At 40.8% G+C, this 27,217-nt stretch overlaps 1 protein-coding gene across 2 annotated transcripts; it reads left to right on the top strand.

Moving 5' to 3' along the window:
* Positions 1-416: 416 nt before the first annotated feature.
* Positions 417-27,134, top strand: si:ch211-214e3.5 (zinc finger protein 518A). 2 transcript variants are annotated; one of them, XM_063481759.1, is made up of 4 exons: positions 417-758; positions 16,940-17,007; positions 20,371-20,493; positions 20,638-27,134. In XM_063481759.1, exon 4 carries the CDS (start codon positions 20,658-20,660, stop codon positions 24,702-24,704), a length of 4,047 nt encoding a protein of 1,348 aa, XP_063337829.1. In that variant the 5' UTR covers positions 417-758; positions 16,940-17,007; positions 20,371-20,493; positions 20,638-20,657; the 3' UTR covers positions 24,705-27,134. The 2 variants fall into 2 exon arrangements, with proteins under 2 accessions (XP_063337829.1, XP_063337828.1); XM_063481758.1 differs by lacking the exon at positions 20,371-20,493 and having other exon boundaries at positions 20,638-27,133.
* Positions 27,135-27,217: the final 83 nt, after the last annotated feature.

Here is a 27,217-nt window from a genome sequence, read left to right as displayed (position 1 = left end):
GCTGACACAAATTAGTCCCACACACTTACACCCCCCACACTGAGCTTCTGTACAGTAATATCTGAAACATGCTCGGTACACAGTGCTCCGTGCTCCTGTGCCAGGCGGACAATGAAGTAACCATTTGTAAGCTTCTCAGCTTCATCCATTACTGCATGTCTGTATGGGCTGCTGTGTCAATAACCTACATGGAATCTGTGCATCATACTGAGATCATAAAGAGACGGATTCATCTGCAGATTTAGAATTATACATAAAACATTCTAGTGTCGGAGAAAATAAAGGCATTCAAGCAACAAGCAACACACTGAACAGGAAATGGCGTGTATCCGCCATTGCTGCTCGTTGCTTCTTCTTCCACCTATCTGGTTAACACACACACACACACACACACACACACACACTGAGGCCAAAGATGACGTAAGGCTCATGCTGCAGGTTCCTCTACGGGCGTCTCGTATAATGGAATAAATTTCCATTTTAGTGAACACGATTTTAACGGTGTTTTATACGAATAAAAAAATCCTCCCTTATGGCACTAGTTCTGTCTTTACAAGCAATACATATTCATCCGCTTCTACGTGAGTGTCAAGAACACAGCAGTACCCGGATGGACTGTCATGGCCGCCGTCGCTGTGGATCCACAGAGAGGAGAGGAAGAAGGCAAATGTTTCTGTTGTGTATTTTTTCAAGCTGAACATTGTCTTTATGATGCTGGACGTAGACGGGACGCCGCCTGAACTTCCATCGAGTTCATAGTAAGAAATAACTGGTTTCCCGTAACTTTGAATGTCTTTGCGTGGGTGGGGGCTTTATTTTGGTGTAAAATAACTGCTTATTAAACTCCACAGACACTAACCCTGTCGTGAAGTGGCTCGTATATTTCCGACTAAATGGGAAAAAATAATTTAAAAAAAATCGGGTACAGTACGCTAAACTGTCACCGCGTACACCGCAGACTCCTTTGTTGTTGTTCGTCTTGCAGCCTTTAATTCTCCCACTGGTGCAGCTCTCCCTCGCGTTTCCTAAACTTAAACGACTGTAGAGCAAGTTACCCGGAAAAGTACGCAGAAATTATATTAAGATGTCGAACTTTCTAGCTGTGGTACAGCGTCATATTTTGTACATATCAGCGTGTTATATTACCTATGTTATATAGTTTTGACACGGTGCAACTTTTTTTCTCATGCCCAAGCTATATCTGCCCATCAAGGGGTTGTGAGCATAGAGCAGCCTACCTCTCTGCATTCATGATGTTGAACGAAATCCTGGTCACTTTAAATGGCATTAGAATTACTTTCATGTGTCCACTTTATAATGCATAATTAAAATTGACTAGGTTTATATGTATAGCATATTATGTTTTGATACTATTTTTCCATGCTCTATGCTAGGGCTATATACACGTTTTTTAAAGTATTTGTCAGTATAGTGTTAATACAAAAAGGTTTTCTTTTTTCTCCTTTTTTTGACTGAAGTAACTAAGTCATAAAATCACGGCAGCCATTTTTCCTCCCAACATGGCTTCCTCATCCACAAGGTTGAGTGAGACCTGGTCAGCTGCACACTGATGTAACCCTGTAGTGGCAGTTACAAGGTTACATTAATTTGTATTATTTTCCCTGGACCACTGCCCATACAGTAAAAGTCAAAAGTTTGGACACACCTTCTCATTTAATGGATTTTCTTTATTTTATGACTATTTACATTGTAGATTCTAACTGAAGCAATCAAAACTATGAATGAATACATATTGAATTATGTAGTAAACCAAACTGTGTGAAATAACTCAAAACATGTTTTAGGTTTTAGATTTTTCAGAATAGCGACCCTTTGCTTTGATTACTGCTTTGCGCACTCTTGGCATTCTCTCAATGACCTTCATGAGGTAGTCACCAGAAATGGTTTTCCAACAGTTGAAGCAGTTCCCAGAGATGCTGAGCACTTGTTGGCTCTTTTGGCTTCCTTTTTTGCTCCATCTCATCCCAATCCATGTCAAGTGGGTTTAGGTCAGGTGACTGTGGAGGCCAGGCAATCTGGCACATCACTTTCCTTATTGGTCAAATAGCCTGGAGGTGTGTTTGGGGTCATTGACCTGTTGAAAAATAAATGATGGTCGAACTAAACGCAAAGCAGATGGAATGGCATGTTGCTGCAGGATGCTGTGGTTGCCATCCTAGTTCAGTGTGCCCTCAGTTTTGACTAAATCCACAATGGTGTCACCACCAAAGCACCCCCACACCATCACACCTCCTCCTCCATTCTTCACAGTGGGAACCATACATGTAGAGACCATCCAATCACCAAAAACAGTTGGTGGAACCAAAGATCTCAAATTTGGACTCATCAGACCAAAGCACAGATTTCCACTAGTCTAATGTCCACTCCTTGTGTTTCTTGGCCCAAACAAATCTCTTCTGCTTGTTGCTTTTCCTTAGTCGTGGTTTTTTAGCAGCTGATTGACCATAAAGGCCTGATTTGCACAGTCTCCTCTGAACAGTTCATGTAGAGATGTGTCTGTGTTGCATCTATCTGGGCTCTAATCTGAGGTGCTATTAACTTGCAATTTCTGAGTCTGGTGACTCTGCTGAAACTATCCTCGGCAGCAGAGGTGACTCTTGGTCTTCTTTTCCTGTGAGCTAGTTTTGCTGTAGCGCCTGTTTTTCGTCTGCACTTGGGGACATTCAAAGTTTTGGACTGGTGTTTTTCTTTAGTTAACTGACAGAATTCATATTATGGCAAGAACCAAAGAGTTGTCAAATACGGCTGTCATCTGTGTACCAATCCGACTTCTGCACAACATAGTTGATGATTCGAACCGATTCTGAAGTAAAGAAATTTCACAAATGAACCCTGACGAGGCACACCTGTGAAGTGAAAACCATTTCAGGTGACGACATCATGATGTTCATTGAGAGAAGGCCACGGGTTTCCAGTGCTGTCAAAAAAGATAAATGAATCAAAGGGTTGCTACTTTGAGGAATCTAAAATATAAGACATATTTATCAACTTTCTTTGCTACATAATTCCATGTATCTTGCTTCATATATTTGATATCTTTTATATGTATCTACAACATAGAAATTTGGCCCAAACAAATCTCTTCTGCTTGTTGCTTTTCCTTAGTCGTGGTTTCTTAGCAGCTATTTGACCATAAAGGCCTGATTCACGCAGTCTCCTTTGAATAGTTGATGTAGAAATGTGTCTGCTACTGGAACTCTGTGTGGCATCTATCTGGGCTCTAATCTGAGCTGCTGTTAACTTGTGATTTCTGAGGCTGGTGTCTTGTATGAATTAATCCTCAGCAGCAGAGGTGGGCTTCCTTTCCTGGGGCGGTCCTCATGTGAGTGAGTTTCATCGTAGCGCTTGACTGTTTCTGTGACTGCATTTGGAGACAGATTTAAAGTTTTAGCAGTTTTCCAGACTGGCTGCCCTTCAGTTCTTAAAGTAATGATGGGCTGAGGTTTCTCTTTACTTAGCTGATTGGTTCTTCCCATAATGTGAATTCTAACAGTTGCCAAATTGGGCTGCTAGCTGTGTACCAACCTGGCCTCTGCACAACACACCTGATGGTTCCAACCTCATTAAGAAGGCAAGAAATTCAACAAATGAACCCTGACAGGCACACCTGTGAAGTGAAAACCATTTCAGGTGACGACATCATGAAGCTCATCGAGAGAACGCCAAGGGTTTTGCAGCACTGTCAACAATGCAAAGGGTTGCTACTTTGAGGAATCTAAAATATAAGATGTATTTAGAGTTATTTATATATATATATATTTTCTTTGCTACATAAGAAGAAAAAAAAGAAAGAAATGTAAGAATAAAGAAAAAACATTGAATGAGAAGGTGTCCAAATTTTTGATTGGTAGTGTATATCAGAAATAAGTGAAGAAGAATTCTGTTGGATTTTAAAAGAGTTCATTACAAGTGTTGAATGTATTCGTTCTAACAGTTGCACTGTGCAAAAAAAGTAAAAAGTAAATTGTTGGATGCAACTTCTCTTTTATAGGCTGCATTAGTTGCTACTAGCATAACACACGCTCCAATCTCTGCCTGGACTGTCAGCTTTTGAGTTAACTTTTTTTTAAACACGATGTGTTTTTAATCTCTGTACAGTCTACTACATACAACAAAGAAACAACACAGTTTAAGTCTCACAGGCACCTGGTAAGGGCCTTATACTAAGATTGTGCAGGAATTTTAGTGATTAACAACAGGGAAGTAAAAATGAAATGGTTTAAAAACAATAAAACTAAGACTGACATTTTACAAGAGGGAAGTGCAAATTGCATTAATAAATAACATGTAAACAATAAATCTAAGAAAAACAGCTGCATGAACGTATAATACAAAAATATATTTGGGATCTCAAGCCTAACCGATGTCCTCACCTGTCACAAAGTGTTCTATAAGTAAGTAAAAAGTAAGTAAAAGTTATTTATACAGCACCTTTCAAGATAAAATCATAAAGTGCTTCACAGAAGCTAAAACATAAAAACAAAAATCATCCAAAAGCAAGTTTAAAAAGATGAGTTTTTAGGTGTGTTTTTGAAAGACATGACTGAGTCCACAAATCTAAAACTCAATGTGAGAGAATTCCAAAGTCTGGGGCCACAGTTACAAAAAGCTCTGTCACCTTTTGTTTTCAACCTTGTGTGCTGGACAACTAGCAAGCCCTGATCACATGACCTCAGGGACCTGCTGGGGATGTAAAAGATAACTGATGTATGTTGGTGCTTGTCCGTGCAGAGCGTGGCAGTTATTTTCAGTCAGTTTGAGCGAGAAGGAGTTCTGCTGCCTCAGAAGTATGAAGTGGAGTGGGTGTAATGGGTTGTCCATGATGGAGTGCAGTTTGTTGAATGACCTCCCTGTCCCAAACTGACTCAGACATCTCCAAATTCTGATCAATGATGCTTCCAGCCCCCCCCCCTCCCGAAAGACAACAGCAAAAAAGATGGCACATGCTACATCAGGCTAGTAGAAGATCTCCAATAGCTTGCAGCATACATTAAAGCAGGGGTAGGCAACCTTTCTGATGAGTGCCATCTAAAATTTCCTCAGAAGTCAATGTGCCATATGATTGCATTAGCAATAAATTTAATAACGCGCTATATGAACAGTTACACACTATATAGAACAACTTTATAGAATTATATTTGTTCGCAGGTGTTGGCAGCTATCAGCGAATGGTTATCAGCTATTTTGAAACAAAAAAAGACACTTTTTATCCATAACAGCAAATGAACTGTACAACAGAAAATGCAAATGCTATTTATGGTCTCCTCACAACAATGATAAGAAAAATAAACTGGGCCAATATGGCATGTTTGTTAATAAAGAGAGACACATGTTAATGTGATCTCTGGTCTCCCACTCAGAGACACAGGTCTCCGAGTGTCCAGCATTCAGACAGCTACCTGAGGACACTCATATGAGAGAAAATCTGTTCACACAGATATGTAGAGCCAAATACTGTCAATAAGGCCTCTGCAATGTTCTGAAGACAGTTAAACTTGTCAGGTAATGATGTCCAGCAGGTGAAAATGCAAGCTCCATGAACACGCACAGCTATGGATTCCAGCTGCGTTCGTAGTTCTGCAAACTTTGATCCTCACAGAGTCTAGCTTTTCAGTTCAATCAGCTGCATTTCGATGTCCTCTGTGTCCAGTCAGTTAATGCGAGACAAATCCAGCTGCTCATTAAAGCTTTCTGGTTTGATCAAAAAAGAAAACGTTGGTCCATACACCTGAAAGTCCCAAAAACACATAGTGAATTCTGTCTTGAGTACGGATGTATCCGTGTATTTCCGTGGTGCTGATGCTGCGCTGAGCGGACAGCTCCTGAAGCATTTGAAGTGTTGGAATGTGGAAATTTCAACATCGCTTGAAAAAACTGCCAGCTAGCAACATCCCTCTCACCGGTAGGCGAAGTTATTTTTAGCCAATTACAAATTGAATCTGGTAGTTGGGGTTGTTAGCTAAGATACCGTCATTAAGAAGCATCACAACTAATGTGTCTATTCGAGCTAATTTGCGATGTGCACCGCTGGCCCGGCCATTTATTTTTTTTTTAATGCACCTTCTCAGATTAACTCACTGCGTGTCGTGCCCAGGGCTGGACTGGGACAAAAAATGGGCCCGGGTATAGGGCTGGGCCATATCATACCATTCACGGTAATACTGGTATAATGTTGGGCAATGTTAAGAAAATGAAATATCGCGATAGAATATGAGTAAAATGCGCATGGCCTTTGTTTTCATACGCACATGGCAGAAAACGCATGGTGGCGACAGAGAATGAGAAGGGCGAAAGCGGATAGTTGAATGAAACGGACCCAGAATTGGTTTGTAAAAATGGTTCAGTGGTGTGGAACTGGTTTGGCTTTCGTCCGTCAGATACACACCAAAGCACAATTTTTGGTAGAGCATGCTAGCGGGCCGTCGTTATTACCGTGTTTTTTGGAAAATAAGTCGCTGTTAAAATCAATCCTTTGAAGTGCGCCTTATAATCCGGTGCGCCTTATGTATGAATTCTGGTTGTGTTTACTGACCTTGAACCGATTTTATGTGCTACACGGCGCTCGAAAATCTGTCAAAACATGTTTTAATACAACTTTGCTAAGCTACGTTTAAGGTTTGTGGATATTATATGCTCAGGATATGTCAGCCCATTTCCACTGGAAATGCCTTTTTGTTAAACTGTCAGCAAGGAATTTGCATTTGCACTGTAAAATTTTTATATAGCTTTAATGCACATGAAAAACAGCTGCTTGTTTCAGTGAAAATACATTGATGGGGTTTTTTTGCACCAATAAAGTTGTGGAGTTTTAAAGTATTTTGTCTCGCGTCAATTATATCGTCAGTTATATCGTTATTGCAAATTTCAAAATGTATATCATGATAAATATTTTTGGCCATATTGCCCTGCCCTTCCCGGGCTTTTTGACTAGAGACCGGCCCACCAGGTATAGGAAAAGCCATAAAGCCTTTGAATGAAAACAGACGCTGTTGTGACAGTGATGTATGCTGTCTTGTTGGTATATGTATGATTTCTATACATTTTACGTCAGATAAAAACTTGGTTGTAAGATTCAGATAATTATTTATTAAAAGCTAGACATTTTAAATGAGAACAAGAAAGAAAAGTATTTCTTTGTGCCCCCCTTTCCCTGTTAATGCCCTACCTGGCCCCCCTGGCAAAACTTTGCTAGACCCACCCCTGCACAGTTACCAGCTGTCAGCTACGTAGAAAAGGATGCTGGTGTTATTTGTCTCTCAGAAACAGTTCATAACTTCCTTTCAACTCATTCATGTCACCTAAAAGGTGAACCTGTTTCTCCATCACCTGTTCAGCTCTGATGATTCAGTAAGGACATCTCCTGGTTTCATCTTAATGTTTCCCTCTCACCACATATCCAAACCGACATCATGACCAGCAGGTTTTACAGCTGTGGCTCCAGCAAACATCAGCTGATACTAGAAATTAATATTAAATAAATTCTAACAACAGCTGATCAGGCTTAAACATGCTGCTGTTGTTTAACGCGACCTCTGCTGGTTTCCTCTTTCTGGCGCAAAGTGGGTGATAAACAAACAAGCGAGACGGGACTTGCGACAGGAAAGCCGATCAGCTGATCATTGATCAGTTTCATGATTGAAGTAGCTAGTGCTGGGCGATATGACGATATATATCGTGTGGACGATAGAAAAGTGTCTATCGTGCCATTTGTCTTCTATCGTTTCTATCGTTTCTAACCCGAATTTTACAAATTATTACATAAAATATATCATTAACCCTTTACAACCGGTCGGAGCAGGCACACTCCGTTTTCCCTAACTATTTTTAAATCCCTGTAGAACTGTAACCACGTAAGGTAGCGCAATAATGTTTTTTTTTTTTTGCATATGAAGCCGTAGGAGTTGTACTTACATCTTATTCCATTAGCTTGCCCTAGGTCACGGTTTCCTTCCACATATAGCTTTGCAAAAATTGCATAAAAAGCACTTCCAGCAACAAAAAAATAATATTCCAGACTTGCAGCAACAAAAACATAATATTCCAGAAACAGGCTTTGCCGATCCGATCAGCTGTTCATAACACTTCCTATGTTGGAATATAAGTCAGCGCGAACTATCGCATGTCCGCCATTACCTGTCCGAAACCGGAAGTGACGTCACTTTTGCGGAAAATGTAGTTTTTTAAGCTTCAAAGTCTATGTTGGTGTTTTTAAAAGTCATGTTTGACTTTATGCTCTTCTGTATCGTTTCTGGGATGCTTAGAAGTCAAATTAGACTGTTGGAAATAGTTTATTTTGATGCACATGCTGTTTTTTGCAAATTTGCATTATAATATTTATTTTCATTTATATATAAAAATTTGTGTATCTCAAAAATAAAACTATGAAGACACTCAAAATAAATAAATGTAAAGATAAGCTCTGGCGGACTTGGTTCTATGGTAGGTCTTAAAGGGTTAAATAGCCTGTGCAAATATATTAGTGTTGTCTTCTCACTACACATACTCTTAACTTTATGCAAGAGAAAATAAAGTATAAAAAATGATATTTTTCACAAAGAAACTGTCTTGTGGTTTTGCAACATGGTGCTGCTTTACGTGCACCCGGATTTGCGACATACTTTACAGTAACTCAAAACTCTCCACTCGCTGTTTACAGACTGCATACTTTCCAGATGACCACAGGTCAGGTGGTATATCGTGATATATATCGTTATCGTGATATAAAATAATTCATATCGTGATAAATATTTTTTCCATATCGCCCAGCACTAGAAGTAGCAACAGGAGGGGGAGTGAATGAGAGAAGAGGCAGCTGACAGCGTAAAGACACAGAATAAATCCAGCTTTTTCATTCTAGCTGAAGTATGGGACAATCATGTTCATTTTCAGCTCAATACGAAATGCGTAATATTTTCTCTGAATACGGGACGTTTCCATTTTTTACGGGACGGTTTGCAACTCTACTAACCTTATGAGTAAAATATAGTTCACTATCAGTAACATCATAGCACCCACCCAGCTGTATAGAAACTCCGTCATGCTAGCTAGTACGCAGTACGAGTTATTGTAACTGACTGTAAAAAGTCAGCACAACGAAAATAAACTACACCTAAACTTGGTTTATATCTGACCCAGATAGACTGCAGGTCATAACTTCTTACCTGAAGTTCAGTTCACCTGACACTCGGACCGGCGGCCACCTCGAGTCTCTTCTCCTCCTGCCTCCCCTTTCCCTCATCCACCTGCTGGCCTCTGTGGAAGCTCCGCCATAGAAACCACCACCAAACAACTGAGTTATTTTTACACATCTGCCAGCATCTGGCCAGTCCACCACCTTTCATTGTTTATACCGTTACAAAAAAAAAATAGAAATCATCGGCCCATAAAAATGAAAAATCACCATCGGGCATATGGTCGTGCCATCAGTTATCCCTGGCACGCGTGCCCAGGGTTGCCGACCCCTGCATTAAAGGATCTAAGCGATCTTAGAAAATAAAGTCTGCTCATCACCTTCTTGTGCACAGCATCGCTGTCGGTCCTCCAATCCAGTCTGTCATTCAGGTGAACGCCAAAGTCCCTGTAGCTGTCATTGTTTGCACCTCTTCACCCATGATCTTGATTGGCTTAGTCGCAGCATTTTTTTTTTTTTTTCCCATCGGAAGTCAACCTTTTGTCTTGCTAACATTCTCAAGTGAGGTGATTTCTTCCGGACCACTCCACAAAGTTTCTCACCAACTCCCTGTACTCCGACTCCTGCCCACCATTAATACACCCAACCACTACAGTATCATCAGAGAACTTCTGCAGGTGGCATGTTTCACTGTTTCACATTTGAAATCTGAGGATGTACAAGGTAAACAGGAATGGAGATAGGACTGTCTCCTCTGCTGCTCCAGTATTACTAACCATCACATCACACAGAGTGCCCCCAGGCTGTACATACTAGTGATCCAGATGTGTCATTGTTAGGACTGGGCAATATATCGAGTTTTTTAAAAATATCGATATATTATCATACGAGATATAAGATGTGACAATATCGTTTATATTGATATAGTCTATGTTACGTTATAATTATACTTGTGGAGCCGCAAGTTTGCCTCTCTTTCGTCCATATTTGTCTCTACGCTGCGTTACTGGGCCTCGCCTCTCCTTCACTGAACACAACTCCCCCTCCCCCATAGCTTCACCTGCAGGCAACGACAAGATGAACACGGCAAATCTCCATTAACGAGTTACTGCGGATCGCCCCGTGCGTGAGGCTGGACGGCGTCAACGTGTTAGCGAGCTAACCGCGCTAACGAGCTAACCACGCTAACGACATGCAGCCCTCAGGGGCTGCATGACCTAAAATCCTTTCATTTTCTCAAAAATCGACAGTGCACCTCATGTATGAATTCTGGTTGTGCTTACTGACCGCGAACCGTTTTTATGTGGTACACGGCGCCCAGCAATCTGTCAAAAAATGTTTTAGTGCGACTTTGGTAAGCTACGACGCTGCACCGCTTGATGGATTGTCGGAGCATTACGGCTACCGTAGTGGAGCCTCGCGGAGTGATACGTACTGTGCTTCAACGTAATATTACCGTATTGTGTGTGTATAAGGACCATAAATGGCACCTGTTAAGAGACACGGTTACAAAGAGGATTTCAAACTCAAGGCTGTCAGTCACGCAGTAGAACTTGGGAATAGAGCAGCTGTGAAATCTGTCTGTCTTTGTTATTATGCTCAGCGTCTGTTAGTTTACATTTTGACTGCACAATTGTGAGCTTTTTGTTATGCACAAAAACAACATTGTGTTCTTTTATTTATGGAGCATTATTATTTAATAAATGCTGATAATTTATTTTTGAGTAATTTCTTCATGTACATCTACGCTGTATGTTAATAAAAGTGCCTGAGTGACATCTGGGACACAGCTTTGACTAAACTCTTTTTGTTCTTACCTTATGGCTTTAAAAAAAAAAATTCATGGTTTAAAAAAATATATATCGAGATATATATCGTATATCGCCATCCAGCTAAAAAATATCGAGATATGAATTTTGGGTCATATCGCCCAGCTCTACTCTGTTGGGTGGAGATCAAGTTGCCTTCTGGTAGTACAATCCCTTTAGTTCTGACTATCTTCCCTGTTTTTGTTATCATCTGACTACACTTCTCCAGTCCAAATTATATTCTGATTTTGTTGTTGTAGATCTTTGTGTTGTGGATGAGTGAACTGATGTCTTGTTCACTCTTGGCTTTCAGCTTGATGTCATCTATATGACAATTGACAATTGCTGCATTCCATAGTCGGTATCTGTAGCTGGTCTCGTCAATGATCTCACTGAGGGGATTTCGGCTTGTGCTGTTCTGCACAAGCCGAGACTAGCAGTTGGGAACAGTATCTCCTTGATAAATCCTGTACTTGATAGTGACCTGTGCAATTGGTTTGGATTTGGCCTTTAGTGTTCTTTGACACATCCCTGTTGAGTTCCTGATGAAGGCTCCAAGGGTCCTGCCGATCTTGTACAGTTCTAGGCATTCCGGGATCCATGTGTGGGCATTGAGTCATAGGCTTTCTTGTAGTCAATTCCAGCGGTGTGTGCCTGGATTCTTTTTCTTATTTTCTTTTTTCTTTTGTAAACTACTATCTACGTTGTAGATACATATAGAAGATATCAAATATATGAAGCAAGATACATGGAATTATGTAGCAAAAAAAGAAGTTGATAAATAACCCTAAATATGTCTTATATTTTAGATTCCTCAAAGTAGCAACCCTTTGATTTGTGTGTGTGTGTGTGTGTTGTGTTTTGTTTTGTTTTGGGTTTTTTTGTTGACAAGACTGAAGACCCTTGGCCTTCTCTCAATGAACGTCATAATGTAGTCACCTGAAATGGTTTTCACTTCACAGATGTGCCTTGCCAGGGTTCATTTGTGGAATTTTTTTGCCATTTTTAATGGGTTCAGACCATCAACTATGTTGTGCAGAAGTCGGGTTGGTAAACAGATGACAGCCGTATCTGACAACTCTTTGGTTCTTCCCATAGTATGAATTCTGTCAGCTAAGTAAAGAAAAACACCAGTCCATCATTACTTTAAGAACTGAAGGTTGGTTAGTGCAGAAAATTGATAAAACTTTGAATGTGTCCCCAAGTGCAGACGAAAAACAGGCGCTACAGCAAAACTAGCTCACAGGAAAAGAAGACCAAGAGTCACCTCTGCTGCTGAGGATAGTTTCAGTCACCAGACACATCTCTACATCAACTGTTCAGAGGAGACTGTGCAAATCAGGCCTTTATGGTCAAATAGCTGCTAAGAAACCACAACTAAGGAAAAGCAACAAGCAGAAGAGATTTGTTGGGCCAAGAAACACAAGGAATGGCATTAGACCAGTGGAAATCTGTGCTTTGGTCTGATGAGTCCAAATTTGAGATCTTTGCTTCCACCCGCTGTTTCTTTATGCAACAAAAAAAGATGAACACATGCGCTGTGTCCAAATTCAGGGGCTGCATCCTTCGAAGGACCTGGCCTACGTAGACCAGGTAGGCCGCGAAGACCGGAAATGCAAGGCCATTAAATTGAAGGGGCTAGCCTACGACGTCCAGCTTCTGTCATTTATACCTGTGTGACTGTCTAACAGACAAATATTAATATACAGTGACCATTGTCTGAAGGCTTTAGTTATATTTAAGGACAATATCCCATATCCCGAAAATAAACTAAAAAGATTTAAACATTATATGTTTCAGATAAAATGGAAGACAAACAGTGAAATTTATTGGAAGAGAAAAATGTGCAATATAATTTAAGATGTTGAAGGTATCAGAGCATTAAATATGCTGATTTTTGGGTAAGAGGGTCTAACAGGAGATGATACAGAAACAAGACATCCTTAAAAAATACTTAGACCCTTTCTGAATTTACAACTTTTCTCAATTCTTTCAGCTTTTTATTTAAAAGAGCTCCACAAGTACAATCCAACTGAAAAAGAAATATTTTAACTAAATATATTTTAGATAAAGGACATAAAATCCTGCAGAAATATTGGGCTTATAACAAAGGTGACAGGCTCAGGTTGTATGATATAAGCATAACAAAAATAGCACAGGAACAGGAGGAGGATGTCTCCATGTCTGTCTTATTATTAGTGGTTTATACAGGATGAGACCTCTTTTAACTCTAACTTCAGCACAGCATGGTTTAGTCTGTTTCCTTACGACAGTTCACGGATTAGATGTTTGGTCCCTGTAAATACACTTAGCTTAAAGAGTGAACCGTCTGCTCGGTTTATTAATTTTTAAGTACGTTTGTCTCCACACTGCCAAACAGACCCAGCTTCAGTAGAAAATTGAACTGACTAACCAACCAAAGCTCGTATGACCCAAGCCGCATTAAGTGGTGATATCACTAACATCACGTAACTTAGCCGAAGGTTAGTTGAATATAACTGTTTAAGATTCTTTGCTATGCTAACATTTGGTTGGCTGGATATTTTGGTGAGATAAAACCCAGTATTTACTTTTAAAAGTTTATTTCTGGACCGCTTTGCTTCGACCATCCGCCATTTTTTCCCCCCTAAATTTCTTCAACCCTTGATTCACAATGAATCCTGGAATAGGGTGGACCATGAAGGATACACAGACCCGTCCTTCAAATCTGGGGAAAAGGAGGACGCATTTGTGGGCCGCATTTCGAGCAGCTTACGAATTTGGACAGCCTTTGTCTCCTCGCTGTGACATAATCGGCCTACAGATGTAGCCTCCGAAGGATGCAGCCCCTGAATTTGGACACAGCCATGGCCCCTACATGCGTGGTTCCCATCGTGAAGCATGGAGGAGGATAGGCATATGTGGCCCACAACTTAATAAGTATTGAATATGTCACCAATTTTGTGTATATATTTTTTTTCTTACCATCCAATCCACCCATGCAATGTCCATAAATTATGTATAATAATATACCCAATTAAATGACACAGGAAAAAAATTATTGAACACATGATGAAAGGGAGGGGCAAGACTGCCTCTGATGTGCTGAGAACTACCAGCTCTAAACACTTTATGACTACAGACGTGAGGGCTATAGATCTGTAGGCATTGACGCTGTCTATACCAGTCTTTTTGGTGATGGGAATGATAGTGGAGGCCGTCAGACAGGTGGGAACGATGGCATAGGGTCAGGAAAGTTAAACAACCTGATGAGGATCCTTGTCAGTTGGTCCGTGCAGGTTTTTCCCACAGTGTTGGGCTGGCTGACAGCTCTCCTGGGGTTCAGCACTCTGTGTCCTCCTGACGTCATAATCCAGGGGGTTGTTGAACTCTTCTATGATCATGAGGATGCTGTTGGCAGTTGGAGTCTCTGGCTTTTGCAGTCGGTGAGGGCTTGGATGCCTCTCCACACATGGTGGGGGTTGTCAGTTAGGAATACTCCTCATGTAGGCCTCTTTGGCCTGTTTTATGCCCCTCCTCAGCCTGGCTCTGGCAGTGCTGTATAGAGAACTGAGTGAAGCTCTCCAGGTCGTGCTGTTCGAAGATGTACCAGTCTGTCAGATCAAATCAGTTCTATAGCTGGAGAAGAGCATCATCTGGCCATGTTTTAATGACCCAGGTGCTTGGAGGAGTTTGTTTCCTTATGTTACTGTATAGGTCCAGGGTCCTGAAAACCGTGATCACTGAACACTGACACTGAAAATGTTGGTGGAATTTAGAGAGTACAAATTTCAAATATGGCTTATTAAAGTCCCCAGCAGCAATATGGATGCCGTCTGGGTAACCTCTCTTCTGTTTGAAATGGTGATTGAGTGTTGAGCTAACGTTAGCATTGGGGGATGTAACCAATGGTAACTTTGGCTAATATTCGCTCGCGAGGTAGATAAAAGGGCCTGCACTGAATGGACGTGGTCTATAAGTCCGGTGAGCAGTGACTGTCTATAATTCTGCTGTTATGGTACCAGCCCTGAAGCATATAAGCACAGAGTCCACCGCCCCTTCCCTTACCGGAGACATTATTGCAGTCCTGGGGGTGTAATGTCCGGCCCAGTAGCTCCACTGAGGTATCTGGGATTTTTGACGGGAGCCAGGATTCAATCAATAGACAACACTCCCAGACAAAGCAGTTGCAGTAGATTTCTGATTGTAGCAGCTGTTTGGTTTTTTTTTTGTTTTTTGGGGGTTCCCCTCCCTCCCTCAATGGATCCGGGATTGGTGAGGTTGATGGATAGAAGTGGTGGCTTATGTCGTTGTTTTCGCAGCTGGACGAGCTAGCCAGCTCTGCATCCCTGCTTTTGTTTCATATCTCTGCACCATCGGGAATACCAAGAGCCCCAGGTGGGATACTGTGACCAATCCAAAGTAAATTCCATGACTTAATTTATGGACATCTATGGTTTGATTTCTCTGCATGTGTGGATTTGATTGGTTGTTATTGATATCTGCCGAGAATTTCATGTCAATCATACCTTTAGAGATATAATTGGTGATGTTCTCAATAATTATTTTCTGTGTGTGTGTGTGTGTGTGTGTGTGTGTGTGTGTGTGTGTGTGTGTAAAGATTTTAAAAATATAGTGAAGAGAGGCAATTACCTGCCTCTTCACAACATAGCAGCTCCTCTCAGATAGCCAAGTAGGAGCACCACCTGGATTGGCTACAAGAAAGCATGCGAGTCAGTGACCCACACATGGATACTGGGGTGCTTGGCACTGTACAAGGCTAATGTTGTGCTAATGACATTCATCTGGATCTCAGTGTGTAACACAACACTAAATCCCCTTTTCCATTAGTACCTACTCAGATCGATGCAGTATGGTTTTCAGGGTTTTCCTTTAAGTCATAGTACCTGGTTCCAGGTACTATTTTTGTTTTTTTGTTTTTTAGTACCACCTCGGCCCGGGTTCCAAGCAATCAGAGCAGGTACTAAAATGTGACGTCGTCAGACTGCATGCCAGCGATTGGCTGGTCAGTAGTGTCACTCAATTATACATGAGAGCGTCTCGTTCACAAAAATGAAAACTACCTTTTTTTTTTTTTCTTTTTTTTTTTAAACCCGACAACAAGGGAAATGGCTACAAACAACTGATGAAAAGCTACAGACTGAGCACCGGATACATGTCGCCTCAATATCCATCTTTGTTGTAGCGTTCGTGTCCTATGCTAATTACATCGCAAGATGCTCAGGAGCGCTGCTATGACGGCAACCACGCACATTAGATAGTACTGAATTCTAATGGAAAACCAAATGATCTGAGTTGATTCATGGTGAGATGATCCGAGTAGGTCCTAATGGAAAAGGGGCTTAAAGGTCAACTCCAAGGCAATGGCTCAAGTTACCATCAGGTGTGGAATACACCAAGGTGATGCTGTGTCCCTGCTGTTGTTTTACATTGGCCTCAACCCCCTAAGTCAGTTCATTATTAAGAGGGGATATGATATAGAATCAGGAGTCGAGTGACCAACAGCCACCTCCAGTATAATGATGATGGTATAAGACATGAAAATAACTCACAGTGAACATTGGTCTTCACCTGATGTCCACCACCCTGGGGCTGTATGAACAATGACAAGAGGGAGGATGTGAAGATTAATTAGGGTGGGCGGTGGGGTAATGCAGAATAATGCACGCACAAACATAGACGTAGGTCTAAAGAGAGAGATTAGATTTGTGTTTCACTTTGACTACCTGTGGGGTGTCATGTTTGCCTGTACTGTATGCCATGTAGAAGAATACAAACAGCAGTTCATGGTCAGTAGGACAATTGTTTTTTTTCTTATTATAAAATAGTTTTTAATGTGAAGAAGTCCCAAAAGAAACTGAAACAACTGATTTATACTCGTGATATACAGAACACGCATGGTTATTAATAACACTATTAAAGTTAATAGTAAGGATTGTTGTTGAAATTGTTTTTGTGATTGTATGCCTCTGTCTTCCAGACATTGGGATCACACTACAAACTCCTTTTCTTCAGAACACTGGTTAAGGTTTTCCCAAAGGAGCACAGGTAACAATAACTGGTTATATAATGTCATTAATTCTTACCTAATGCTGTTAACCTGAGGTATGACATGTTTTATTTGTTGGTTTGTGTTTGTCTCCCAGTGCTTAATGAATTGACTATCAGTTTTTGATGAAATAATTTTCTCATTTGCAAAAGAATATTTTTGGAGTAATCGTTATTGCGATCCACAGACTACATAATGGAGATGCAAATAGCATAATGTGAATTTAGATGGTTTGTCTGTCTAAGTTCTGAGTCATCCTGGACAATCCCACACTGCTTCATAAATGTTGACGATGTCCAGGCTCTAGGGAAGCCAATCCATGACGGATTGCTTGTGCCAGGGTCATTCTCTCTTAAGCCATCCAATTTTGAAACCATTTTCTGCTCAAAAAACAAAAAAATGGTATCTGTAATTGGAATTGATGCATCAAAAATGTAAGGAATTTGCTGGTTATATAGCTGTATTTTACTTAGACCAAGTAAACTCTAAAATACTTCTTAACATGAATTTCAGGGCAGATTGTATATCATGCCGATGATTATTCATAGGTCAGTGAAAATAAGTGAAAACACAGCAAATGTCCAAAGAAATATAGGTTTAATGTCATTAATAAGCTTTGAGGCACATTGTGTGATAGTGATGTCACAGTATTGGATTTATTTGTTATTTGTATACCAGTACTTAAAAAACAAACAAACTGATATTTGATGCCATCCTGAAATAAATATAACCACACTAAGAGTATAACATTTGAGGATATAACTGTGTGGTGAGAGGACTAAAAATTAAGAGTTTCAAATATTCATGATCTGGGGGTGCCGGGGCTCAAGACACATCACAATATTAATCGTGTATCGCGATATATCCCAAAATATTGCAATATTGGATTTTCCTCATATTGCCCAACACTAAGGGCAACACTCTTTATCCTCTTGAGGATATTCGAGTGATCAAGATTGAAAGGGTTTATTGTCATGTGTGCAAAGAAAAAGCATTTCTCTGTACAGTGAAATTCTTTCTCTGCTGTCCATATGCAGATGGTTAATATGTACACATAGATTAAATACAAATACCAGGAATAAATAAGTGGAGACAAAAAAAAAATTTAAGTGTTAAATAGATTTATGTGCAAAAGAGCTATGAGCTTAATATCCTTTTTATGTGAGATGACCTGATGTGCAAAAATTATTATTACTGTTAAAATAGGTCAGCTGTTCAAGACTTTGATAGCAGTGGGGAAGAAGGAGTTGTTGAGTCGGGATGTTGTAGATTTCACACTTCTAAACCTTCGTCCCAAGGGCAGAAGTGTGAACAGTCCGTGCTGAGGGTTTGTGGGGTCTTTGAGGATGGAGGCAGCTCTCCTCTGGACTCTGCGATGGTAGATGCTCTGCAGAGAGGGCAGCGGGGTCCTGATGATCTTCTCCCCGCAGTTGTTATCACTCTCTGCAGGCGTTTGCAGTCCGTGGCAGCAGTGCTGCCGTACCATGCAGTGATGCAGCTGGTCAGTGTGCTCTCCACAATGCAGCTGTAGAACCTGCTGAGGATCTTGGCTGACATACCAAATTTCCTCACCCTCCTCAGGAAATACAGCCACTGCTGAGCCTTCTTGACCAGCTGTGTGGTGTTCAGTGTCCAGGTGAGGTCCTCAATGATGTAGATGCCTAGGTATCTAAAGCTGCTCATCCTCTCCACTTCACTCTCCCGGATAAACAGCGGCTGGTGAGGCCTCCTCTTCTTCCTCATGTCCACTATCATCTCTTTTGTCTTATCAGTGTTGAGGGTGAGGTTGTTGTCCTCACACCACGACACCATACCGGCCACCTTTCTCCTATAAGGCACTTCGTCTCCTCCAGTGATGCGACCAATCACTGCAGTGTCATCCGCCAACTTCAGTATGGTGTTATCCCTATTGGAGGCGACACAGTCGTGGGTCTACAGGGTGTAGAGGATGGGACTGAGGACGCAACCCTGTGGAACTCCAGTGTTAGTAATAATGCTGGCTGAAGTCCTGTTGCCGATCCTGACGGACTGAGGCCTGCCAGTCAAAAAGTCCTGTAGCCAGCCACATAGGGGTGGGGTGTAGGCCGAGTGTTGCCAGCTTGTGAGTGAGTTTGTGTGGGATGACAGTATTGATTGAAGGCAGAACTGTAATCAACAAAAAGTACCCTGATGGTCTGAGCCTTTGTTTTCCAGGTGGGCGAGGGAATAGTGAAGGGCAGCAGCGATGGTGTCTGATGTGGACCTATTGGGCCAGTAGGCATACTGCAGGGGATCGAGAGTGTCTGGGATGTTGCTCTGGATGTAGGCCAGCACCACTCTCTCGAAGCACTTTGTAATGATTGGAGTGAGTGCAACTGGTCTACAGTCATTTAGGCGGGTGGCTGGGCTTTTCTTGGGAGTCTGTCCAGCCAGTCTACATGTGTTTTGTAGATTTGGATTCAACTGCATCCCTCAGGGTATCCTGTGGGAAGTTTTATGGGAGTATGAGGTGTCTGGCTGATTGTTACAAGCCATTCAATCTCTGTACAACCACAGCTAGAGCTCAGTCCACATTGACTGCAAAAAGTCTGACTCATTTCCAGTGGGTGCTGAACTCCTCCAGGGCTGCCCTTTGTCATTAGTTTGTTTATAAATTGTTTGGATAGAATATCGAGGCATAGCCAAGTGGTGGCAGGCTTCCGCCTTGGTAACCTCCGACGCTCATCTTTACTTTTTGTGGATGATATAGTTGGGTACTGGCCTCCAGATCACACTAGAGTGGTTTACAGGTGAATGTGAAAGACCTCCAAGTCTGAGGCCATGGTCCTCAGCTGGATTAGGGTGGAGTGCCCACTCCTGGTCACGGACAAGTTTCTGCCCCCAAGTGGAGGAGAAGTATCTTGGGATCTTGTTCACAAGTGAGGGAAGAGGGTAGCAGGAGATTACGAATTGGGGCTGCAGCTGCAGTGATGTGGTCATGGCACCAGTCTGTCGTGGTGAAAAGAGAGCTAAGTGTGAAAGTGAAGCTGTGAATTTACTGGTTACAAGCAGCAGAAATTAGCTTTCTCTGAAGGTTGGCTGGGCTCTTTTGGTTGGCTGAGGTCCTCACGCTCTTAGAGAAAGGGTGAGGACCTCAGAGTAGAACCGGTACTCCTCTGGGTGAGCTGTTCTGGGGGCCCTGGGGTTGACCTAGGACACAGTGGAGAGATTACATATATCTTGGCGGGCATAGAACACACAACACTTTGTGGTGTGTCAGCCAGTCGTGCACCTCTCAATTTTTGTAACTTGATATGTCACAGCAGATCTACTGCATGTCGATTGAAGACATGTGTATGATAATGTTGATTTCATACCACGATTTAAATGATATTCCACCTCAGGACCTCAAAGACATACAGATATACAGGGGGAGACTTTGGAACACTTCGAAAACTGTATGTGGAAAAAATCAAGTCTTGGCTTACGGTTTTGACGACTTCTGGCTTCCTCTGCCATAACAGCAGGTATAAATACAAAGTTCAAAGTTTCTTTTAAACGTGGTTGCAGCAGTTAGCGAAGCTGCCATTACCCAGTCCCAGATTAGCGTGTGTGTGTGTGTTGGTGCATCTCTACTTGTATTAATCAAGAATATATTTGATGTCTTACAGAAACCTTCATACTTGCAACAATGGAAGAAGATGGATTACCATATGACTCTCCAAAAAACTGCAACAAATCTGTAATAGAGGATGAAAAGGAAAAAGTAAAAGACTTTCTGTATAAGCATTTCAGAGATGTAACAGATGGGTCGCTCTTCAGTAATGCAGAAGAATCTGCCATTAAGGATAATGGGACTTCCACTAGGAAAGATAAAAACTCTCTTAACAAAGCCCATTGTAAAATTCAACAGGGGGCTGTATTCTCTGGCAAAATTTTGAGTTTTGGATGCTCAGTTTGTAAAGATAACTGTACTTTTAGCCCCAATGACCTTCTTAAACATTTTAGAGCAGTTCACAGAGGAACCCTTCCTACATACCCTTGTGATTTATGTGATTTCGTCACAAATGAGTTCCCTGCTCTTCAGCGCCATCGGATTGAGCACAGAAATACTCTGGTTACATGTGAACTTTGTAATGATGATGCGCAGTACTCTCTTCTTTTGCTTACTAGACACTACATCATGTGCCACAGTGTAAATGGACAGTTCAGCTGTGACTGGTGTGAGTTTACAACTGTGGATGCAGGGACATTTGTCCAGCATATCCATCATCATAATGAAAGTCATTGGAAGTGTTTGAAATGCAAACATATTAGCTTGAACGAAGAGGATCACCAGAAGCACATGAAAGCTCACACGGGTACATTTCCTTTCACATGTCAAGTCTGTGGATATGGTGCAGCAAGAAGTGAATACCTTAAAAAACACATGGCAGCTGTTCACAAAGAGGTGACAGAAAGAAAAAATGCATGGAAGGCTATAGAAGACAATGGCTCACCAGCAAATTCATCTGTGAACTTGAAATTGATGCTTAAAAAGAATAGTGAGTCAGAGGAGGCTCAAAGGATATCGAAACAATATCAAAGTGGCAAACTAGTTAAGTCAGACAAATCCTTAGAGGACACCCAGCACTTTGTTGATGGGACTGTAGCAAAAAAGGACAAAACTTTGAGCAAAGTTTCCCATAATACAGAACAGTCAACACCAATCACTTTGGAGGAATGTGAGAATTGTCCAGCCTCTGATAGTGGAAGTCACAACAATGCTAACGGACTGACTGTTCTAATGGTTAAGAACAAAATCTCCCTCCCCCCTAACTGCACAACCAAAGTTATGGGATTCAAGATGGTCGACGGAAAAAAACATTTAGTTCTCAAAGTAATCCCAACAACAAAGCAAGATCAGAACCATTCCGTTGCTGAAGGGGGCTTCTCCACACTAAATTCTGTGTTTGATAAAAGTAAAAACTCTGAGAATGAGCTTTGTTCTGATAGCAGGAGCTCGACATCACAGTGCTTAGCTGTTTCACCAAGAAGTGGATCTTGCATACAGATAGATCAAGAGGATATTTTGGCAGTTAAAGTAAAAATTGAGGAGGAGGAAACATCAGTCGGGGCCCTTAGTTCAACTCCACATATTGAAAGTGTTGGAGAACAAACAAATGCTATATTAGATACATCATTAAATTGTGCAGATGCCTCGTGTCCCACAAGAAATGAGTTGGATCAGGCACATCATCCAAATGAAACAAACTCTATGGAGCAAATGAACTTGAAAAGTAAGTCAGTTACCCAAACTTCCAGTCCTTGTAGAAACTGCCATGGTGTTTCCAGCCACCCTGCAACAGTGTGTTCTGTTAAGGTCAGTGGTTTATCTTCACCTTCAAAGTTTGCTCAAGATACACTGCTTCCCAAACCCATCTTTAGAAAGATCGACGAGGAGCCTAAAGCTGTAAATGAGCTATCCGCACCTGACAGCATTTGCAGCCTAACTGATGAGCACAAAGGGAATTCTGCTTTTAACACTATGGAAAATGGACATCAGTCATTCCACATTTCTTCAGATAAAAATGATAGGTTTAGAACTGAGATTGTACATAAAAACAGACAGGAAAATGCAAAACATACATCATGTTGCCCATCACAGCTGTCTCCACCAAATTCAGTTAGCTGCAGAGAAAATGCCATTGGCTCGGAGAAATGTATTCAGGACTCACCAAACCAAGAAGTATTTACTTTTCACAATTATTCGAAGGATGCTTTCAACATTTCATCAAACATCACCCCAAACTTGGAGAATAATTTGGATGATAACTCAGCAAATAAAAGACATACCTCTAAATCATCACACTTCAACTTGACATCAGCAGGATTACCAGAACAATGCACAGGAAGTGCAAATAGTGACACTGAAGTTGATGAGTGTATATCTAATGTTGATGGTCCTCTGACAGAAGAAAATCCCGATGTAGTGCTCCAAGACTTCAATATTGTCAAAATTGAGGAAGAGACCATTCCGATATCTAAAAGACAGCCTACGAGTAGTTTAACATCCCTTGGCAATTTTGTGGAAGAACATTCTGATGCAATCATTACCCAACAGCTTAACAAGGAAAGAACGGGTTCTTCAAGTGCAAACAATGATTCTTTAAAACCAACAAAAAGAACTGTGCGAATTCTTCAGCTACCAGAGGCTAATCAGCCAGTACTCCTGACTAGGACTAGTGAGAACCAATTCGCAATGCCAGTGCAGGTCAAGGCTACCCCAGGCTTTAAACTCATAACAAATTCTGCAAAGCCTCAAATCAATGTGTCTTACATTGAAAGTTCAAGTAAAACCACAGGTCTAAATCCAGACAGCAAAAGGATAGGTGTACAAGCAATAAAACCTGGAACTGCTGAAAAAGGGACAGCTCTTCTTTCTGGTGTTCAACCAGGTTTTGGTACCGGTTTAAATCACTACCTTATTAACAGTGCAGGTTTAAAATGCCCTGTACTCTTTTCAAGCACATCACAAAATACAACTTCAGACAAAACTGCAAAGTCTCAGTCAACGTGCTACTTAGTACAAAGGTCTGTTCCTTTTGTCCAGGCCCCTAATACTCCTACCCTCAGACTGGCAAGTGCCCAGCTCCCACTTAACTCACGGCCGGTGCTAGCGATGCCAGTGAGTAGTACAGACAAACCCGGCGCACTGCAGACTGGTCGGCAAGCCTTCTTGCTGCGGTACATTTCTCAACCCAAATCAAGCCTACTGTTGAACAACCAAGAACCAAACAATGGAACTCATTGCAGCCAGACGAATGAGGGCTCTGGAAACAAAGTTATATTTAAAATTGTCACACCCACTAGTAGCCTTCTTACAAATGGCACTCCCACCTCAAATAATCAACCTTTGTTTTTGGCCACCAGACCGCAGACTCAGTGTTTCCTGGTGTCGGCAAACAAAACTAATGCAGCTGCTTCCACTGGAATAAAAAAGTTGATCACCATTCAAAATACCAAACAAAAAGATGTCATTGATTCCTGCAGTTCACCTTCTCAGACAACTATAAAGGCACAACAACTGTGTGAATCAGAGAAACCTGTCCTCGCCCCAAGGCCAATTCGGCCTCCAAGCCAAAGGAAAAGGCGCAGGAAAGCATTATTTGACGAACTTCCAGGAGCAGTGCACAAGGCAAGAAGATTCCTGAGTAAACCACCAACTGAGAAAGAGACTCTGTTATGGAAACCTGTAGCCAAAGAGGTAGAACGGACACTTAGACTTGCCCCATTGAATTCTCTACAGCACATCAAATGCCCTAGTAGAAACCAGCCTGTAGTGGTGCTCAATCATCCAGATGCTGACATTCCTGAAGTGGCCAACATCATGAAGGTAGTAAATAGGTACAAAGGTGCTGTCACTAAGGTCTCTCTGTCTCAAAAAACAGTCCAAGCACTCTTAGAGCTTGGCACCCAAGGGAAGAATTCCTCAACCAAAGACGCATGTCATTTCGACAATCCAAAATCTCGACCGGTTCAGAGTTCTGTCCGGGAGCGATTCCTCCTTAAACTGAAACTCAAAAAAAAAAGCAAAAAGAAGTATGAGGTTGTAAAAACTTTATCAGGTTGTAGAGAAGAGCAAGTAATGTTTGACTGCTGGTTTTGTGGTCGGCTCTTCAGCAGTCAAGAAGATTGGATTGGCCACGGTCAGAGGCATCTCATGGAGGCAACTAGAGACTGGAATAAACTATTCTGAAATTTTTCTACCACATTAAGATGGGTGGACATGTTCTCCTGAGTGGAACTGTTGTTCTGCTGCTGGTTGTATATTGTATATTTGCGCATTAACAGCCTTCCACTATTAGTTTGTTCTCTGTATGTTCTCTGTAAATTTAAATATATATTCTTGAGTCATAGTTTCTTTTAATAGGTGCATATTCTGGTAAATGATGCACTGCATGCATGATTTGTCATACATGCAGATGTCAAATTGAACTGTGAAAATGGTACACTGTAATTAGGGTTGTGTTAAGAGCACTGGCTGAACAAAAGAAACATAAGCAAAGGTTGTATGTCGAGTTGGATTGAATTCCTCAGGTAATTTTAGAATTCATTTGGCTTGTCATGTGTCATTTTTGTAAATCATAGTTCTAGTTTAAGGGACTTTTGTATTTTTTATTATTCTGTACTCAAGGACATGAAGCTGTTATTTGTATAGTTAACAATAAACCTTATAAACGAGTTACATTATTTTATGTTTGTGAAGGAAGGGGAAAAAAATTCTTGGTCTGAATATTTTTTTTTTCCCCCAAATATAGTTATAATTGAAAAATGTATCATAATGTTTACAGTTTTCTTATCAGGATTTCCCTGTACCATACTTACATCATAACATGAGCTGCACCTTTTCGTAGTTACCTGTCTAAAACACCCAAGAAAATAAATTGTTGTGAGTCATTGTTTGAGTCTAAATTTAATGACAAATCATTAGGATGATTTTTCTTTCAACCTATGCATTTATTTCTTCGGTCTTTCAAAGAAGCTTTTGGTGCACTATGTTGCTACCAAGAAAGCTAAAAATGTCAGTCAAGTGTTGCATGGTTTGACAGTCAAGTTTGACATTCACTTCCAAAAATTCCAAAATGACTGGCCTCTTTAATATAGTCTGTTAGTTCATTAGTGATGGAGGTAATGGGTCCAAGATGCAGACCAAAACCTGTTTTATTCATGTTGTTGTTCGGCCTGTTTGTGTTGTTTCAGGAGGGGGTTTTTTTTGTTTTTGTTTTTTTTAATCAATTGTACCCCCGGTTGTTTAGGTCTAGTTCAGTAATCTTTCCACATAAAATTTCAAGGAATTTAAAAATAGTGTTTTATATGGATGGTTTACGTATTACTTTAAAGTGGCAAATCGGAATAAAATAAGCTTCAAATAGTAATGGAATAAAACTCTGATCCTTCTTACTTATCCTTATGTTATTTGATTTTTTTTTCCTCTTTCATGATAAGCTTCCTTAAGTTAACACCCTGGGCTGATATCACATGAAAAGCATTTTGTGAAAGAAAAGGTTGTACAAATTTATGCCTAAAACCTACTTTTACTGGCAGTAACATCAGACTAAAATGGATAAAAATAGAAAATGACAGCAGGGTTAATATCAAATCAGCATGGGCCTTCTGTTTGACCTTCTCTGATTTGCATAAAAAAATTGTCTTCCGTCTCAGATTTGCAAAAACATGTTGTCTAAAGTTGTCTAAAGCTTCAAATATCAACTTTTCAAGAAATGTTTTTCAACCCACTTAAATTTTTTTGGCAAATGGAACAAATTTCTGAGGATTCGAGATGGTACTGATAACTCAGAAAATAATTTTTGTTAAAAATGTGCATATTTTTCATTTTCAACATCTGGATCACCATTTCAAATCATCATGTTTTTAGAATGTTTTCTAAACTATCTTTGAAAATTTGAGCATGCATGATTGCTTTGAAATTTTAGCTTCATATATCAAATACTTTGATTTTTTTTTTTTTCCAACAAAGATCCATCCACCTATTTTCAGGCCCTTTGCAGATTGTCCAATCTGAATATAACAACATTCTGGAGTGTCCACATGGTACATAAAAAAGATACAAGGTGCTAACCCTAAAACACTCATCCTAACCCTTATGGCACCACTGATTGAAAAATTAATTAATTAATTAAAAAAGCCTCTGCACATTTATACCTCCATACATCTAATAACACAAAGTTATCTCTAAGATAGGAAATCACTACTCTTTGCTGGGTGCTTTCTGACCTGACCTGCTGGCGCCATTACAGAGACATTGCAAGTCCACATATGATGTATGCTCACCTCTTATAACAACTTTATGATTACAGAAACCAGAACTCTACATTGAACCTCAAACATGCCCAAAGATGAAAGTTCTTTATATGTCTAACAGTATGTTCACACCTGTGTCAATCCTGTGTGTTCTATGCTGATATGAGGTGATGTGTGTCAGTGTGTATAGGTGGGGGTGCATATCTCTGTCTGTGTGCTCGTGCCTATATGAGGTTATATTTGTGTTTAGGTGTGTATGTGTGTGCTTGTTAATCTAGAATAAAAGGTAAAGAACAATAATCCCAACAGTTCCCCCTTTTTTTGTGTTTTTCACTATTTTGTCTTAGTCCTTTCACCTTACCCTGCAACTATTAACCCTAAATTCCTCTACTACATATGCGATGACCTAAAATATGCCCATGCAAAAGTACACAGATACCTTAAATG

This window comes from Pelmatolapia mariae, linkage group LG8 (genome assembly GCF_036321145.2).
Source record: "Pelmatolapia mariae isolate MD_Pm_ZW linkage group LG8, Pm_UMD_F_2, whole genome shotgun sequence".
NCBI lineage: Eukaryota > Metazoa > Chordata > Actinopteri > Cichliformes > Cichlidae > Pelmatolapia > Pelmatolapia mariae.
Note: the sequence above shows the minus strand (reverse complement) of the source record. Positions and strands in the feature narration are given on the sequence as shown.